Raw genomic sequence first — 18,424 nt, forward strand, 5'->3', positions numbered from 1 at the left:
AAAACCAATGTAGTGTACAAAATCCCATGCAAGGACTGCACAAAACACTACATAGGACAAACAGGAAGACAGCTAACGATCCGCATCCATGAACACCAACTAGCCACGAAACGACACGACCAGCTATCCTCAGCCACACACGCAGATGACAAGCAACATGAATTCGACTGGGACAACACCACTATTATAGGACAAGCCAAACAGAGAACAGCCAGGGAATTCCTAGAGGCATGCCACTCATCCACAGATTCAATCAATAAGCACATTAACCTGGACCCAATATACCAACCGCTGCAACGGACTGCTGGAACTGACAACCAGAAGCGGCAGATTCAAACCAGTACAAAGGGCGGAGGAAAGATCACAGAAGCGCTTCACAGGAGGCTCCCAAGCACTGAGGATGTCACCTAGACAGTGGACGAAATGTCTGCAACACAAATTCCCAGCTCGGCAAACAGAGCCACAACAACGAGCACCTGAGCTACAAATCTTCTCACAGACTTTGTTGTTCTTGCTTTTAATCCCGATTACTTGAAGATCACTGTTTGTTCCAAAGGAAGTTGACTTTAATATTTGTACAGGCCAGAAGCATAAAACATGAATGCTGTCCACACTGGTCTCATATTGCTGTTCTAATGGTCACTAACTTCTTGTCTCATCAATTGATATTTACAAATCCTTCCACCAGAAGTTTCATTCAAAGCACTCATTTCAGGTTTTCCTGTTGGTGATAGTTCAGTTACAGACTGGCAAACTACTTCCGTTGGGAATCAGAAATCAGTCAGGATTTTGTTAGGGTCGAGCCTGCACAACTGAAAATGGGAACAGAAATGGGCCAATTCTGAAGTAAGCTCACTAAAAAGTCCATTTCTGCAGCCAGTAGCGTACCGCAAATTTGAGTGCTCTTTGAATTGTCGTCAATTATGTTTAAGGCAGGTTAAGAAAAACTGACCTGCTGCCTCTAAATAAGAGATCTCAAGACACCTTCTGCAAACACCCTTAATCCACAAAAATAATCTGTGAAATACTTGACATAGCCTACCCCTTTGAATTCTAACATTTCTGCTCAAACTTTGCTTTCAAATAAAGTGAATGAATACTGGTCTTCTGTTTTCTCTCTTCCCTCCTCCCTGGGCTGAATCTAATGCTTGTTTGGGTAAGAATCAACTTTATTGGATTTCATGGAGTGTTTCCTGATCTCAGGCCTATTGAGCTTTCTCACATTATCATACCAGAACTCACCCTGATAAACCATCTAGTCCACCCCTAAAAGTGTCTCTCAACTCCAATGCCAGCTCAATTCTACTATTCACTGGAGCCACAAGAACATTGCCTGGCTATCCAGGAATAGACCAGCATATCTGACCCCTCGCCATCTTTAAAAGGCTTTGGTGCACCCAGGCAAGCATTGGCAGTCCGACTGCCCTGCACGGTTTGTGACATTTACCACAGAAATGGTAGTTAAAATAAAACTAGTGCCCCACTTTGTATGTAAACGTTTGGAAGTCCTGGTGGATGTGACCATACAGTGATGTCCTCTTCGCCCAAAACTGGTATATCATAAACCCTGCTAGGTTGCCATCTGGGTCACTATGTTCTCAGCCATCTAGAGGAATGCCCAACAGTGAAGAGAAAAGGTCAATGACCTTCTCCTTCGCCAGAGTAAGTGCCATCATCTTCTCCCGGCCTCTTAACTCCATATGGCCTCTCACTTACTTGGGGGACCTCATTCTCTTTCCCCTACCATTAGCAGCTGTACCAACTGCTTTTATAAAGGATATGACAGCTATTACCTGCACTAATATGATGGAGACAGTTCCAATGGAAGTGCTGTAGCATTTGACTCCTATTTGTTACTGTTAAAATCTTGCTAGGCACCTCCACAACCCCAGCTGGAAATAGTCATCAAAATCAATGGTTTTAAAACTCAATGAATCACAGAACTGTTACAGCACAGTAGGGTCATCACGTCTTTATTGATTCCTTGAATGAGCACCATTACCTAATGCCAATCTCCAGCCTTTTCCCCATACCCTTACACATTATTTCCATCCAAATAAACATTCAATCCAGTTTTGAATACCTCAATTGAATCTGCCTCCAACACACTTCCAGGCAATGCATTTCCTTTTTTTTCCACATTATCGTTGCTTCTTTTGTACATCACTTTAAGCATCTAAGTTCTCACTTTTGTTCCTTTTATGAGTGGGAACAGCTTCTATGCATCTATTCTGTCTAGCCTTCTATTTTGATAGCCTTGATTAAATCATCTTTCAACTGCCTTCTGTCTAAGGAGAATAGTCCCAACTTCTTCAATCTATCCTCATAACTGAAGTTACTTATTCCTGAAAGTATTCATGTAAATTGCTTCTGCAGTGTCTCTAATGTATTCACATCTTTTCTATAACGTGACACCCACAACTGTACACAATACTCCAGCTGAGATTTAATAGGTGTCGTATACAAGCTCACCATCACCTCCCTGCACTTTCGGTCTTTGCTCCACTAAAGCAGAGGATACTGGGTGCTTTACTAACTGCTCTCTCCACTTGTCCTACCATCTACAATCATTTGTGCATTATACATCTTTAAAAATGTGCTCGTGCACTCCCTTAAAAATTGTACCTTTATTTTATTAGGTCTTAGTGTTCTGTACTGAACCTCATCTGCCACCTATCCACGCACTCCAATAACTTGTCAATGTCTTTTTTGTCCTCTAGCAGTTTACAACTCTTCCAAGTTTAGTGCCATATGCAAACCTTGAAATTTGTCTCCTGCACACCGAGATCCAGATCATTAATAAACATTAGGAAAAGCCACGGTCCCAATACCAACTCTTGGGGAACTTCACAACAGACATGCCTGCAGCTGCAAAATATCCATTGGCCATTACTCTCTGTTTCCTATCACTCAGCCAATTTTGTATCCACCTTGTCACTGTCTCTTTTATACCATAACATATAACTTTCCTCACAGGTGTGACGGTGTCAAATGCCTTTTGGAAATCCATGCACACCACATCAACAGCTCTACCGTCATTGAGCTCGTTACCTCATCACAAGACTCCAGCAAGGTAGTTAAACATGATGCTGAAAAATGTGTTGCTGGAAAAGCGCAGCAGGTCAGGCAGCATCCAAGGAGCAGGACGATTGCCGTTTCGGGCATAAGCGGTCTCTGCGGGGTGCACAGCCACCGGGAACAACACCGTTTCTGCCGTCGCCGCAGCCACTTCCGACCCTGGAGTTGCCGTTGCCGCATCTACTTCCGCCCCCAATGACATCACTCACCTACACGACCACGCCGCATGCGTCTCCAACCCCACGCCGATCGCCGCCCCCACGCCTAACCCCGTTCCCATGCCGATCTCCACCCCCACGCTTAACCCCGCCCCCACGCCCAGCTCCAGCCCCACACCAGGTCCCAGGTCCTAGCTTCCAGCCCTGCTGTAGTTTCACCATCCCTCCAGACCACCCCCTCTCTGGAGGATGAAAGATCAATCCTCAGCAGAGGCCTCACCTTCATCCCCCTACACTCCCGAATTAACAAGTTCAACAAGCGGCGAGACATCGAACAATTCTTCCGCCGCCTTCGCCTCCACACCTACTTCTTCAACCAGGATTCTCGCCCACCCTCTGACGACCCCTTCTCCCGCCTCCAACACACCCCATCCACCTGGACACCCCGTGCTGGCCTCTTACCCGCCCTCAATTTCTTCATAGCCAACTGCCGCCGCAACATTGACCGCCTCAACCTGTCCATCCTTCTCACCCACTCCAACCTCTCACCATCACAACATGCAGCTCTCCACTCCCTCCGCTCCAACCCCAACCTATCAAACCGGCAGACAAGGGAGATGCGCTGGTCGTTTGGCGCACCGATCTTTACATTGCTGAGGCTAAACGTCAGCTCGCAAACACCTCCTCCTACTGCCCCCTTGACCATGACCCCACCTCCCATCACCAAACCATCATCTTCCAGACCATCCATAACCTCATCACCTCAGGGGATCTCCCATTCACCGCCTCCAACCTCATAGCCCCACAACCTCGCACCGCCTGTTTCTACCTCCTGCCCAAAATCCACAAACCAGACTGCCCCGGCCGACCCATTGTCTCAGCCTGCTCCTGCCCCACCGAACTCATCTCTACATACCTCGACACGGTCCAAGAGCTCCCCACCTACATTCGGGTTATCACCCACGCCCTCCACCTCCTCCATGATTTTCGCTTTCCTGGCCCCCAACGCCTTATCTTCATCATGGACATCCAGTCCCTAAACACCTCCATCCCCCATCAGGAAGGCCTCAAAGCCCTCCGCTTCTTCTTTTCCCGTCCAACCAATCAGTACCCTTCCACTGACACCCTCCTTCAACTGACTGAACGGGTCCTCACTCTGAACAACTTCTGTTTCCAATCCTCCCACTTCCTCCAAACCAAAGGAGTAGCCATAGGCACCAGCATGGGCCCCAGATATGCCTGCCTCTTCGTCGGATATGTGGAACAGTCCATCTTCCGCAGCTACACTGGCACCACCCGTACCTTTTCCTCCGCTAAGGGCTTATGCCCAAAATGTCGATTTTCCTGCTCCTTGGATGCTGCCTGACCTGCTGTGCTTTTCCAGCAACACATTGTTCAGCTCTGATCTCCAGCATCTGCAGTCCTCACTTTCTCCTAGTTAAACATGATGTCCTCTTTAGAAAGAATCAGAACAAATTTCTAATCTACTCAGATCTTTGTATGTGGTTGTTAACTTGATCCTGAATAATTATTCCAAAAGCTTCCCAACATTAAAGTTAAACCCTCTGGTCTATAATTGTTAGGTTTATTCTCACAATGTTTCTTGAACAAGACCACAATGTTTGCAATTCTCCAGTTTTCTGGCACCTTCCAAGTCCAGAGAAGACGGAGAGATGATGGCCAGTTCCTCTGCAATTTCTACCCTTGCCTTGACTTTCTTCAAATTCTTGGATGCATCACATCCAGGCCTAGTGCCTTGTCAACTTTATGCACAAACCATGGAAGACGACTTCTTAGTTAATTTTGCACTGTTCTGGTGAGAAGAGTTTAAGTCTGAGGTGAATGTGCATTTGCAGATTTGCATTTGCAGAGATATTCTATTTTGTTCAAAAAGCACACAATCTGTAGGCAATCAGTCATAGAATGATATTTTATAAATTCCTGCTTTGGAAACAGAATCGGTCTGACTCAAGGTTGGGATACAGACAGATTCTAACCTCATACCTTTAAGGCATTGTCTGAGCTGAGATGTCACTTTTTTTTTTACAAAACCTTATGTTATCTTGGGAATGTAACTTGAAAGGCATTCTGGGATTTACATATTTATGAATCCAAACCTGCAACCCCATTCTAAGTGATTAAAGACTTAACAATAATTTAGGCTTGTTCAACACATTGCATCAGTTGTATGACACTTGATCTCATAGAATCCCTACAGTGTGGAAACAGGCTATTAGGCACAAGTCCACACTGACCCTCAGGAGACTATCCCACCCAGACTCACTCCCCTACGCTATTACTCAACATTTTCCATGACCAATGCACCTAACCTATACATTCCTGAACAGTATGGGCAATTTTGCAAGGTCAATTCATCTAACCTACACATCTTTGGACTGTGGGTGGAAAATAGAGCAGCCAGAGGAAACCCACGCAGAAACGGCGAGAATGGGCAAACTCCACACACACAGTCGCCTGAGGGTGGAATCGAACCTGGGTCCCTGGCACTGAGAGGCAGCAGTGCTAACCACCGAGCCACAATGCTGTGATCTTTTACTATAAATTCTGTGTCCTGTGATCCTGCTCCACTAGCTACCTGATGAAGATGCAGCGTTCCGAAAGTTTGAACTTCCAAATAAACCTGCTGGACTATAACCTGGTGTTGTGTGACCTTTAACTTTATCTACCCCAGTCCAACACTGGCACCTCCACATCCGGATTTCATTTAAGAGCTAAGCTGACAAAATCTCTTGTTCTATACAGAAAATTCTGATTTGTATGGAACATGAAAAGGTGTCGTTCTGAGGTCAAGATGGGAAAGTTACGTGTTCACACATTGCTCCAGGAGTTAGACATATAATCTAGATGAACATTTTAATACAGTACTAAAAGTGCTAAATTGGTAGATGTACTGTACTTATGTTGAGTTGTTTTATACTGGGCAACATAATTTTTAAAAGCAAAGAAATTTTATAAAAACAGGGTAACCTCTACTGTTCAATTTGCCCTATCAAGAAAATTACTGTGATTAGTCTGAGACATGTCATTCAAACAAAATGTTCCAGATGTAAACGATTAACTAATCGGTGGTTTGAAAAGGGGGAGATCGCATTAACATGCCACTTTTCTTCCCTCAAAATTATTTTCCTGAAGAAAAAAAGTTTCAGTTTTCTTTCCATGAGCGAAGAGAGATCTCACCAAAGAAAACTTCGCAATTATTCAATGAGATTATTTAGAAACCAGCTCAGCTGAAAGATCAGGAAGATCTCAGATTTACAGCCTGGCAGTAATAAGAAAACAGATCTCAACCAAAAGGTACTAGAATTAGGTTGTGGATTTGAGAAGGGGAAATTTACCAAATTATTTATACAGTAACTTCTGTGGGGACTATGAAGATTCCACTTGATGCCAAAATCAGGTTTGGTTGTAATGCTGAACAACACTTTCTCTCAAGGCACACAATTTAAGCTGCAAGGGGCCTCAGCAGTTCTTGTTTATAGATAGCAGGAGTATTTAAAAATCGGGAAGCAAAATTCAGAGGTCATCTCATTGTAGTGCCTAATGCATATGTTTGGACAATGGATGAGCATAACATTGTAATAGCGCTCTATAACGAATCTCAGCTCCAGGGTATCACTGCAGGAGTTCGTTAAGAAAGTATTCTAGGTCCAACCATTTTCAGCTGCTTCATCAATGACCTTGCCTTCTTCATTGATGATCGCACAATCTTCAGCTCCGTTTGCAATACCTCAGATACTGAAACAGTTCATGTCCAAATACAGCATGACAGCATTCAGGTCTTAAACCGATAAGTCCCATTTAACATTTATGGCATACAACTTCTAGGCAATGAGCATCTCCAACAAGAGGGAATCTAGTCATCTCTCTTGACATCCAAAGGCAGTGTCATCATTGAATTCCTCACTATCAATATCCTGGGGGTTACCATTTATCACAAACTGAAAAGGACCAGCCATACTGTGGTAAATATTGTGGCTACAAGAAGAGGTCAGAATTCTGCTGCAGATAATTCACCTCCTGACTCTCCAAAGCTGTTCACCATCTACAAAGTGAAAGACATGAGTGCAATGGAATACTATTCACTTGCCTGGATAAATGCAATTCCAACAATACTCAAGAAGCTTGATGCCATCAAAGACAAAACAGCCTGCTTGATTAGCACTCCATCCACTACCTTAAACATATTCCCTCTTCAACCCTCACTCACAGCAGCAGCAATGTGTATCAGCTACAAAGATGCATTGCAACAACTCACCAAAGCTCTTCTGACAGTGTCTTCTCTTTGACCTCTACCATTTAGAAGGACATGGGAACAGATAAATGGAAAATTGCCAGCTGCAAGTTCCCCTCCAAAGATACACCATTTTGACTTGAAACTACATTCAGTCAGTGTCACTAATTCAAAATTTCCTGACTGCACTGTATACCACATAGACCCAAGCGGTTCAGAAAGGCAGCTCACCAACAGCAAGTGTAATTAGGGACAAACAACAAATATCAGCCTTTTTTTGTAATATTTATATCTCCAGAAGAAAAACAACAATTCTGCTGATACTCATTTTCAAACATTAATATTAATGGTACTAAAGTACTGCCACTATATGTCAAAATATATTTCAGCGTATGCCTGTAAGGAAGGAGAAAATAGTCAGGAGAAAGAAATAATTGTTTCCCACTGCTACCTTACAGAACCATGCGTTTAGAACAGGTTTTAGCCATAAACCTTGGATTATGCAGCATCTATGGAGAGAAACAGAGTTATAGTCTCAGATTGATGCCCCTTCATTAGAACTGAGGAAAGATGGAAAGCTGAGCAACAGAAAGGGAGAGATGGAAGAAGGAAAAAAAGGGATGTTTTGAAGGTGCTGGACCCAAACACACAGGTCCATGCTGATCTTCCCTCTCTCTGACCTCTCTCCTGTAAGACCCTGTGTTTGATTTTACCTTTTGTGCCAAGGGCTGTTTATGGGGATTGTTGCTAGTGTTGGGAACTGCATTGAGATGTTATAATCTGTTGGGCTTTCAGATAAGTTATTGTGTATTGTGTTCTCTTTTGTTTGTGTTTCATTTGGTAATCTTGTAAATAAATTCTGTTTTGTTCAAAACTAAGTGGTTTGACCAGCTGCATCCCTCCTGGAATATCTGCGTTACACCTGCTTAAAACAACTAGTAAGGTAACATGTTTTGAGGGGTCTGGCCTGGTCCAGTCCATAACATCATGATATGGCCAATGCCAGAAGAGGTTAAATGACAAAGGGGTTTCATGGTACAAAAGCAATGAGAGTAATGGGTATAGAAAAGAAGCAAAAGATATATCCAGATGAGTTAGAATGGCTGAATAGCAGCTCTCCAAATAAGAAAAAAGCTGAATCACACAGCAGGCAGAGGTTATGATTTGAAGTTGTTGAACTCAATCTCAATGTTCTGTCCAGAGGGCTGTACAATGTAACATTGAAAGGTCCTGTTTCGGAATACAAGCTGATCAGTGACAAGTAAAATCAGCACTACATGGTTGCAAGGTATTGACAATCTCCAACAAGAGGAGAAAGTGAGGACTGCAGATGCTGGAGATCAGAGCTGAAAAATGTGTTGTCAGGTAGCATCCAAGGAGCAGGAGAATCAACGTTTCGGGCATGAGCCCTTCATCAGGAATCTCCAACAAGAGACAGTTAAGCAACAACCCATGAATCCTTGCCATCAACATCCTAGGGAGTTGAACACTGACCAGAAACTTAGATGGAGTAAACATACCTTGGCCACAAAATAGGTGAGAGGCTAGGATTTCTGTAGCAAGTAATCTGACTCTCCTAAATCTTTCCACTACCTACAAGGCACTAGTCAAGAGTGTGATAGAATACTCTTTACTGATCTGGATTAGCACAACTTGAACAATACTCACAAGGTTCAGCAGCATCCAGGAAAAAACATTCACTGCTTCCACCACCAAGGCACTGTGGCAGGAGTGTGTGCCATCTACAAGATGCCCCTCTCAAGGTTCCTCAACAGCACCTTCCAAACTCATGACCTCTATTATTTAGAAGGACAGGATTACAGGATGCATAAGAACACCATCACCTGCAAGTTCACAACCTGACTTGGAGCTATATCACTATTCCTTCACTGTCGTTGGGTTAAAATCCTGGAACTCTGTACCTAAAAGTACTCTGGGAGCACCTTAAGTTCACTGGTCATCTTAAGTTTCTAGGAGAATACATTAATTCTGATCATGGTTTCTGGGGTACCTTAAACTGCATGAGGATATAGAAGTTGTAGTGAACATCATTAGATGGGGACAAAAGGCATTCTTGTTAGGGGCAATATTTTCAAACACCAGAAATAGATTAATGATGATAGAATGATGACTGAAACAAACTCTAGAGAATGGTACAGTTGTATGGACGGTCAAGAGCAAATGCAACATTAACACTAAGACATAAACAACACCATTTGAAACAAACCAAAATTATTCACAGGACAGTAATCAGACAAATGAACACAGGGTCAGATATTTGTACGTGTGAGAAAAAAGCTGGGTCAAAACATGGGTGTTAAGCACTGCCTTAAACAAGTAAGTAGAGATGGAAAGATTCAGCATTCATGACTTTTTGAAGGCGTTGAGGCATTGTCCAAAAGGGTATATTAGTCTGACTGAGTCAGTCATTTTGCCTCTGAGTTTACCTCAACTCTTTCTTCGCCTGGCTGTGCACATCTTCCATCAGTCGCTGTAGGTGGACTGGCCCAGCTCTTCGACATACCCACGAAAACCAGTATTCTACATTCAACCAATGAGATGTATGCCTGCAGCGGGGCAAGAAATTAATGAGTAAGAATGTCTGTAGGTTTGGCCACTCAATATTAATGAATGGGAAAATAGCATGCAAGTTGAGTTTCATTTCATGACCATGAGGCATAGGTGCAGAAGTAAGCTCTTGGGTCCCTGATGTCTGCTCCATTGTTCAATGAGATCATGGCTGATCTGATAATCCTTAATTCCACTTTCTTGCCTTTTCTCCATCAGCCTGGATTCCATTACTGATTTAAAATCTGTCTCTCAGCCTTGAATACACTTAACGACATAGCCTCTGTTCACTGTACTGCAGGTGTAGTCTAACTAGTGCTTTGTATAGATTTAGCAAGACTACCCCATTGTTATACTCCATACTCTTCACATTAAAGGCCCACATTTCACCTGCTGAACTTAAATGCCATTTCTTTGTGATTTATACACAAAGACTTCTAAACCACTCTCTACTGCAGGTCTCTGCACCCCTTCACCATTTAAATAACTTTAAGCTCCTCTATTTCTCCTGCCAAAGTACATTACACACATCATATTGCATTTGCTGAAATTTTCACACAGTCACTCAACTTGTCTACATCCGTCTATACACTGTGTCATCCTCATTTCGCTTCCCACCTATTTTTTGTGTTATCCATAAACAGGGCTATAGAGCATTCACTTTCCTCATGCAATTCCTTAATTTATTTGGAAATAATCGTGCACGAGCACTGACTACTGAGGCAATCTACTAATTACATGTTGCCAATCTGACACTGCCTGCCTTATCGCAGCTCTCTGTGTTCTATTAGCTAGCCAATCCTCTACCAATGCTAAAGTTCTATCTGCAACCCCATAGACTTGTATCTAATTAAGCAGCCTTACACATGGTACTTTGTTAAATACCTTCTGGAAATGTATTACATCAACTCGTTCTCCTTTATCTATCCTGATTGTTACTTCCTTAAAGAATTCTAATTTGTCAAGTATGACTTCCCCTTAATGTGGCCATTTTATGTCAATTCAATTCCACCCACCCCATTCTCCATCTCTCTTCTACTGACTCCTTCATTACAGCTCAAAAATCCATTCTTCATTTAAGAGTTTTATCATGTCATACAACAATAGGAACCATTCATGCTGCTAAGAATTACTGAACTTGATAAATGTTTACAAGATAGGAGATATTTAACATGCTGAGCAATCCATTCCTTTTGCCTCTACACTTGCTAAAACCAAGGGCCCCTGAAAACAATCGTTAGATATTTCCTTTAATAAAGCCTGAAAAGGGGCAACTCATTTGAGTTTATGTTTAGTGTCACAACACCACTCCACTGTCCTGGCTTGTGCCTTTCTCCATTAACCATGAGCTGGCTTCTTGATGTGGAGCAGTTGTGGTAAAGAGTGCTGAAAGCTTCAGGGGTTTAAACATTAGAAGATCATTTATTTATAATATCTAATTTCACAATCAAGATGGTGTTAAAACAAAGCCGAGTAAACTAACCACTCATCTAAACTAGTTATTTGATGGTGGAGTTGATAGTTCAACTGTCCAATGTGCAGCTAAGTTACAGAGACCAAAAATGTCACAGGTTGAATCCTTGGTCTGTGCTGAGTTTTGTCTTAGTTGAATGCTTTAGGCTGTTTCAAGTGAATTTAAGTGCCTGAGGACGACTGAGGGGATAGCTTAGTCAGCTTGCCCACTCCTGATTACCACCTAGTTATTGTTACTGGAATGCACACTGACATCTGACACTGCACACCGTGGGTGGCACAGTGGTTAGCACTACTGCCTCACAGCGCCAGAGACTCGGGTTCAATTCCTGCCTCAGGCGACTGACTGTGGAGTTTGGACATTCTCCCCGTGTCTGCGTGAGTTTCCTCCGGGTGCTCCGGTTTCCTCCCACAGTCCAAAAATGTGCAGGTTAGGTGAATTGGCCATGCTAAATTGCCCGTAATGTTGGGTAATGCTGGGTAGGTTGCGCTTTGGCGGGTCGGTGTGGACTCGTTTGCCCAAAGGGCCTGTTTCCACACTGTAAGTAATCTAATCTAATGAGAAACATATTAAAGACAAAATAAACAGGAGCAGGAGTAGCCCATATAACTCAATGAGCTGAAAATGTGTTGCTGGAAAAGCGCAGCAGGTCAGTCAGCATCCAAGGAGCAGGAGATTCGACGTTTCGGGCATAAGCCCTTCTTCAGGAACACATTTTCAGCTCTGATCTCCAGCAGCTGCAGACCTCACTTTCTTCTCCATATAACTCAACGAGCCAACTTCCCCATTCATGGGCTTCAATTCCACTTTCCCAACTGCTTCCCATACCCCTGATTCCCTGACACACGAGGAATCTGCCTTACTCCATCTTAAACGTCTTCAAAGTTGCAGCATCTACAACCCTCTGGGGCAGAGATTTCTAAGGAGTCACATTGTTTGAATGAAGAAACTTGTCCTCATCTCACTCCTAAATGATTGATCCCTTTTTCTGGAAGTGCTTGTGTTCTAGATTCCTGTGCCACTGGAAACAATTCTGGGGCAGAATTTATCCCTCATTGGAGATGGCAAGAAGGAATAATTGAGCGAGTTGGCCCTAGAAAGATACTTGCACCATCCCAGCTAAGTTATGGGTGAGAAGGTTCAGGACTACGTTCTTAAAATTAAGGCTCTTCAGCAGTCAATTAACAACCACGTACAGGCTTCGCTTCGCACCAATACTAATTGTTTTCCCAACTGTGAAACCAGGGCTACCTGAGCTGCTGGGTTAGATAGAGGACTCTATTTGTCCCAATATGGGGACAACTGGGAATAAAGATGGCAGGGAGGGGGCTTCTATAAACACACACCATTACCCTTAATGTCAATCCCTCTCTGTGACCAGCAAAAGAAAACTACTACCATCTCCCCTGAAGACCAGACATTGGTTGACAATCTTTAGGACCCTGGTGCTACTGGGCTCTGAGTGACTAGCACTTTCTGGGAAGGCAAGACTCCACAGTTGAGACCTGCAATAGACCAAGCAGCAAGCTCACAATTCAGCAGGCTTTCCAGGTGTCGAGACTAATGAGTCAGTCATCATTGAACATGCCACTTTGAAATTTAGTCTGTAAATCAGAAATTGGAGGCAATTTTTCTATCCTGTCAAAACTCAATTATCTTATTTTCAATGAGACAAGATTTCATCCTTCTCAACTCCAGAGAATACAGATCAATTCACACAGTCCCTCAAGACAACTCTCTCATCTCAGGCACCTATTTAGAGAACCTTTGCTGAAATATCTTCAATGAGTTATAGCCTTCTGCCAGGCCCTAGCTTTAAGTTACTTGAGTTTGCCCAGTAGTTTTCTCTGTGGCATGAATTAAAATTTCCACCCTAGGTTATCTTCTAGTTCTGGTGTACAACTTATGTTGTCCACTGTGAAGACTGACACAATACATTTGTTTAACTTATCTGCTATCCCTTCATTTTCCATAATTACTCCTGTCTTAGCCTCTAAGGATTCAATATTTACAAACAGACACTTGAAGGTATGGTATAGAACTTGGATATTGCTGAAGTTTTGTCTTGCACTCATCAGTACAAACAAAAAGTACTGGGTTGTATCCAACAGGCAAGTGAGTGGGACTAGCTTTAACAAAGAGCTACATGGAAATTAAGCACTGAATGGCCTCCTTTGTTCTGTATCATTTGATGATTCTGAAGAGGGCAAAAAGAATGTCTAATACATTGTGTATTGAAACTGACAGGTCACTCTCAACAGTGCCACAGTTCCTCATACACAACTTCACTTTATTCACTGTCATTGACTGCAGGCATTTACATTTCCACTACACTTTAAGATCAAAAGTGGTTGGTCATTCATCTCAAGTCTATTCCACCATTCAACAAGATCATGGCTAACCTAATAAATTCTCAACTCCAACTGCCTGCTTTTTCCTCATTATCCTTGACTCCCTTGCTGATTAAAGATCTATCAAGTCCTCAAACATACTTATTCACCCAGCCAGCAGTCACAACCCCAGTGAAGCTCCATGCAATTTCTGACACCTGGCTCCAGTTCCTGACCCCGGCACGTTTGAATCCTATCGTGTTGCATCCATCTTTCCCTTGTCAGTGTTCTTTTTTTGCAATTTCTATGTCCCACAATCGAAAAATGTGCAGGTTAGGTGAACTGGCTATGCCAAATTGCCCATAGTGTTAGGTGAAGGGGTAAATGTAGGGGAACGGGTCTGGGTGGGTTGCGCTTCAGAGAGCCGGGGTGGATTTGTTGGGCCGAAGGGCCTGTTTCCACACTGTAAGTAATCTGTACTTGCAAACACTGAGCTTCTCACTCTACAATCCCAAATACTGAAGGACCACACCGGGCTTGAAACGTGAACGGTTTCTTTCTTCACAGATGCTGCCAGACATGCTGAGTTTCTCCAGCACTTTCTGTTTGTATTTCTGAACCCTGGTTCTGTTAGGCCACAGTGTGTGTTCATGGCCCAGTATATATATATATTCTCCACATTCCTGCTTTCAGATGCTGTCTGTCACAGCATTCAAAATTATGGGCTCTGAAGTTTCACAGACACTATCCCATATACAGGAACTGGCTCTAAAATGCCACAAAATGTCCAGTATAGAGCCACAATGTGATGCCGGGTGGATTATTGTTTGATGCAGACTCTTTTTATCCCAGGAGCCAGTTCCAACCACCCCAACCCCCCCCCAACCCCAACCCCAACCCCAACCCCCACCCCCCAAACCCATTCAGGCAAGGCCCAGGCTTTTCATGCACAATTCCCCACAGCAGACTCCTCACATCCAGGCTCAGTTCTCCATCATAACACAGCACGATATGGAAGTGATTTCCCAACAAACACTAACGTGTTCATTCCGCTGCCCGCGACCCGCCGACAGTCACAGTCTTAAACCATGAACCAACCCGGCCTCCACCGACTGAAGGGGGAAGAAGAGCAGATGCCGGCCGGCCGGCCCGCCCGCCGCAGACAGCGCCACCGGCTGGAGGGAGGAGCAGGCGCCGGCCCGCCCGCCGCAGACAGCGCCACCGGCTGGAGGGAAGAGCAGGCACCGGCCCGCCGCAGACAGCGCCACCGGCTGGAGGGAAGAGCAGGAGCCGGCCCGCCGCAGACAGCGCCACCGGCTGGAGGGAAGAGCAGGAGCCGGCCCGCCGCAGACAGCGCCACCGGCTGGAGGGAAGAGCAGAAACCGGCCCGCCGCAGACAGCGCCACCGGCTGGAGGGAAGAGCAGGAGCCGGCCCGCCGCAGACAGCGCCACTGGCTGCAGGGAAGAGCAGGAGCCGGCCCGCCGCAGACAGCGCCACCGGCTGGAGGGAAGAGCAGGAGCCGGCCCGCCGCAGACAGCGCCACCGGCTGGAGGGAAGAGCAGGAGCCGGTCCGCCGCAGACAGCGCCACCGGCTGGAGGGAAGAGCAGGAGCCGGCCCGCCGCAGACAGCGCCACCGGCTGGAGGGAAGAGCAGGAGCCGGTCCGCCGCAGACAGCGCCACCGGCTGGAGGGAAGAGCAGGACCCGCCCGCCGCAGATAGCGCCACCGGCTGGAGGGAAGAGCAGGAGTGGGATTCGCCGCATACAGCGCCACCAATTGACGGGAAGACTACGAATACACCTGCCGCAGACAGCGGCACAGACAGTGGGATTCGCCGCAGAAAGACCAACCGACTGGAGGGATGAATAGGTTACCCGCCGTTGACAGCGCCACCGACTGGAGGGAGGAGAAGGAGAGGTCCCGCCGCAGACAGCGCCACCGACTGGAGGAAAGAGAAGGAGCGGTCCCGCCGCAGACAGCGCCACTGACTGGACGGAAGAGAAGGAGCGGTCCCGCCGCAGACAGCGCCACCGGCTGGAGGGAAGAGCAGGAGCCGGCCCGCCGCAGACAGCGCCACTGGCTGGAGGGAAGAGCAGGAGCCGGCCCGCCGCAGACAGCGCCACCGGCTGGAGGGAAGAGCAGGAGCCGGCCCGCCGCAGACAGCGCCACCAGCTGGAGGGAAGAGCAGGAGCCGGCCCGCCGCAGACAGCGCCACCGGCTGGAGGGAAGAGTAGGAGCCGGCCCGCCGCAGACAGCGCCACCGGCTGGAGGGAAGAGTAGGAGCCGGCCCGCCGCAGACGTATCCAGTGGATCGTGGCTGAACGAAATGAAGAAAGACATAAAAAGGAAGGTCATTAAATCTGAAACGTTAACCCTGATTACTATCCCCAGAAGCTGCCAAATATGCTGAGATTTTCCAGTAATTTCTGTTTTTGTTTCTGATATCTAGCATCTGCAGTCATAGAGATGTACAGCATGGAAACAGACCCTTCGGTCCATCCTGGCCATGCAGACCTGATATCCCAACCCAATCTAGTCCCATTTGCCCGTGCCCATATCCCTCAAAACCCTTCCTATTCAGATACCCATCCAAATGCCTTTTAAATGTTGTAATTGTACCAGCCTCCACCATATCCTCTGGCAGCTCATTCCATACCCGTACCACCCTCTGCATGAAAACGTTGCCCCTTAGGTCTCTTTTATATCTTTCCCCTCTCACCCTAAACCAATGCCCTCTAGTTCTGGACTCCCCGACCCCAGGGAACAGACTTTCTCTATTTACCCTATCCATGCCCCTCATAATTTTGTAAACCTCTATAAGGTCACCCCTCAGCCTCCGAATCTCCAGGCAAAACAGCCCCAAACTATTCAGCCTCTCCCTATAGCTCAGATCCTCCAACCCTGGCAACATCCTTGTAAATCTTTTTCCAAACCCTTTCAAGTTTCACAACATCTTTCCGATAGGAAGGAGACGAGAATTGCACATAATATTCCAGCAGTAGCCTAACCAATGTCCTGTACAGCCGCAACATGACCTCCCAACTCTTGTACTCAATACTCTGATCAATAAAAGAAAGCATACCAAACGCATCCTTCACTATCCTATCTACCTGCGACTCCACTTTCAAGGAGCTATGAACCTGCACTCCAAGGTTTCTTTGTTCAGCAACACTCCCTAGGACCTTACCATTAAGTGTGTAAGTCCTGCTAAGATTTGCTTTCCCAAATTTTATCTGAATTAAACTCCATCTACCACTTCTCAGCCCATTGGCCCAGCAGATCAAGATCCCATTGTCATCTGAGGTAACCTTTTTTGCTGTCAACTACACCACCAATTTTGGTGTCATCTGCAAACTTACTAACTCTACCTCTTATGCTCACATCCTAATCATTTATGTAAATGACAAAAAGTAGAGGACCCAGCACCAATATCTGTGGCATTCTACTGGTCACAGGCCTCCAGTCTGAAAAACAACCCTCCACCACCACCCTCTGTCTTCTACCTTTGAGCCAGTTCTGTATCTAAATGGCAAGTTCACCCTATATTCTATGAGATCTAACCTTGCTAACCAGTCTCCCATGGGGAACCTTGTTGAAACGCCTTATTGAAGTCCATATAGATCACGTCAACCACTCTGCCCTCATCAATCCTCTTTGTTACTTCTCCAAAAAACTCAATCAAGTTTGTGAGACATGATTTCCCATGCACAAAGCCATGTTGACTATCGCTAATTCAGTCCTTGCCTTTCCAAGTACATGTACATCCTGTCCCTCAAGATTCCTGGCTTGACTTTACCACCTTTCATAAACAGTTCTGTCGGTGTTTTCACACTGAAAGTGACTGGAATGGACAAAGACATCAAAAGATGTATCTGGATGATTTACATATTAACAAAACAAAACCTGCAACCCATTCTAAAATATGAAGGACTTACCAGCAATCTAGATTTGTTAAATATATTATTTCAGTTGCATGACACTGTAATCTTTTGCTATAAATTCTGTGTCTTACGATCTTATACGCCACAACCACCTGATGAAGGAACAGCGCTCCGAAAGCTAGTGCTTCGAAATAAGCCTGTTGGACTATAACCTGGTGTTGTGTGATTTTTTTTATCTGGGTGAGGGGATAGTGGCATATTCAGCCCTGTAAAGATCAAAGAAAGAAACTGAACCATCAGAAAAGATACAAAGTAGAGGTAGACACAAACTCCATTACTTTTAATACAGTTTAGCAAATGAAGCCATCAGCCAGTGGGAAGATTGACCACCAGCGTGTCATGCGGTACAGAGCAGGTGTGAAGAGTAACTCACAGCCTTCCCTCTGTCCAGGGAATGATGGGTAAATAAGAAAGAAAGGAAAGTGAAAATGCAACAGGTTAATCAGGGCAGGACTGGGTGAGGGAGATTGGAACACAAGCAATGCTGTTGTGTCGCATCACTAGGTTGATAACCTCATTTTTAAATATGTCTGATGCTGCTCTTGACTTGCCCTCCTGCACTCTCCATGTATCAGGGTTGATCCCCTGGCTAGATGGTAATTGTAGGGAAGGGGGTTCATCA

At 45.2% G+C, this 18,424-nt stretch overlaps 1 protein-coding gene across 1 annotated transcript in view; it reads right to left on the reverse strand.

Annotated features, from left to right (window-relative positions):
- The window catches only part of LOC132822267 (hyaluronidase-1-like), a 55,838-nt gene extending 40,842 nt beyond the window's left edge, over positions 1-14,996 (reverse strand). The window contains exons 1-2 of the mRNA XM_060835415.1: positions 14,901-14,996; positions 9,936-10,055 (exon numbers count right to left, since the gene is read on the reverse strand). Coding sequence (XP_060691398.1) covers positions 9,936-10,010 — 75 coding nt within the window. The 5' untranslated portion in view covers positions 10,011-10,055; positions 14,901-14,996. The remainder of the gene's footprint in view (positions 1-9,935; positions 10,056-14,900) is intronic.
- Between the last annotated feature and the right edge of the window lie 3,428 nt (positions 14,997-18,424).

Source organism: Hemiscyllium ocellatum, chromosome 14, assembly GCF_020745735.1.
Source record: "Hemiscyllium ocellatum isolate sHemOce1 chromosome 14, sHemOce1.pat.X.cur, whole genome shotgun sequence".
Classification (NCBI taxonomy): domain Eukaryota; kingdom Metazoa; phylum Chordata; class Chondrichthyes; order Orectolobiformes; family Hemiscylliidae; genus Hemiscyllium; species Hemiscyllium ocellatum.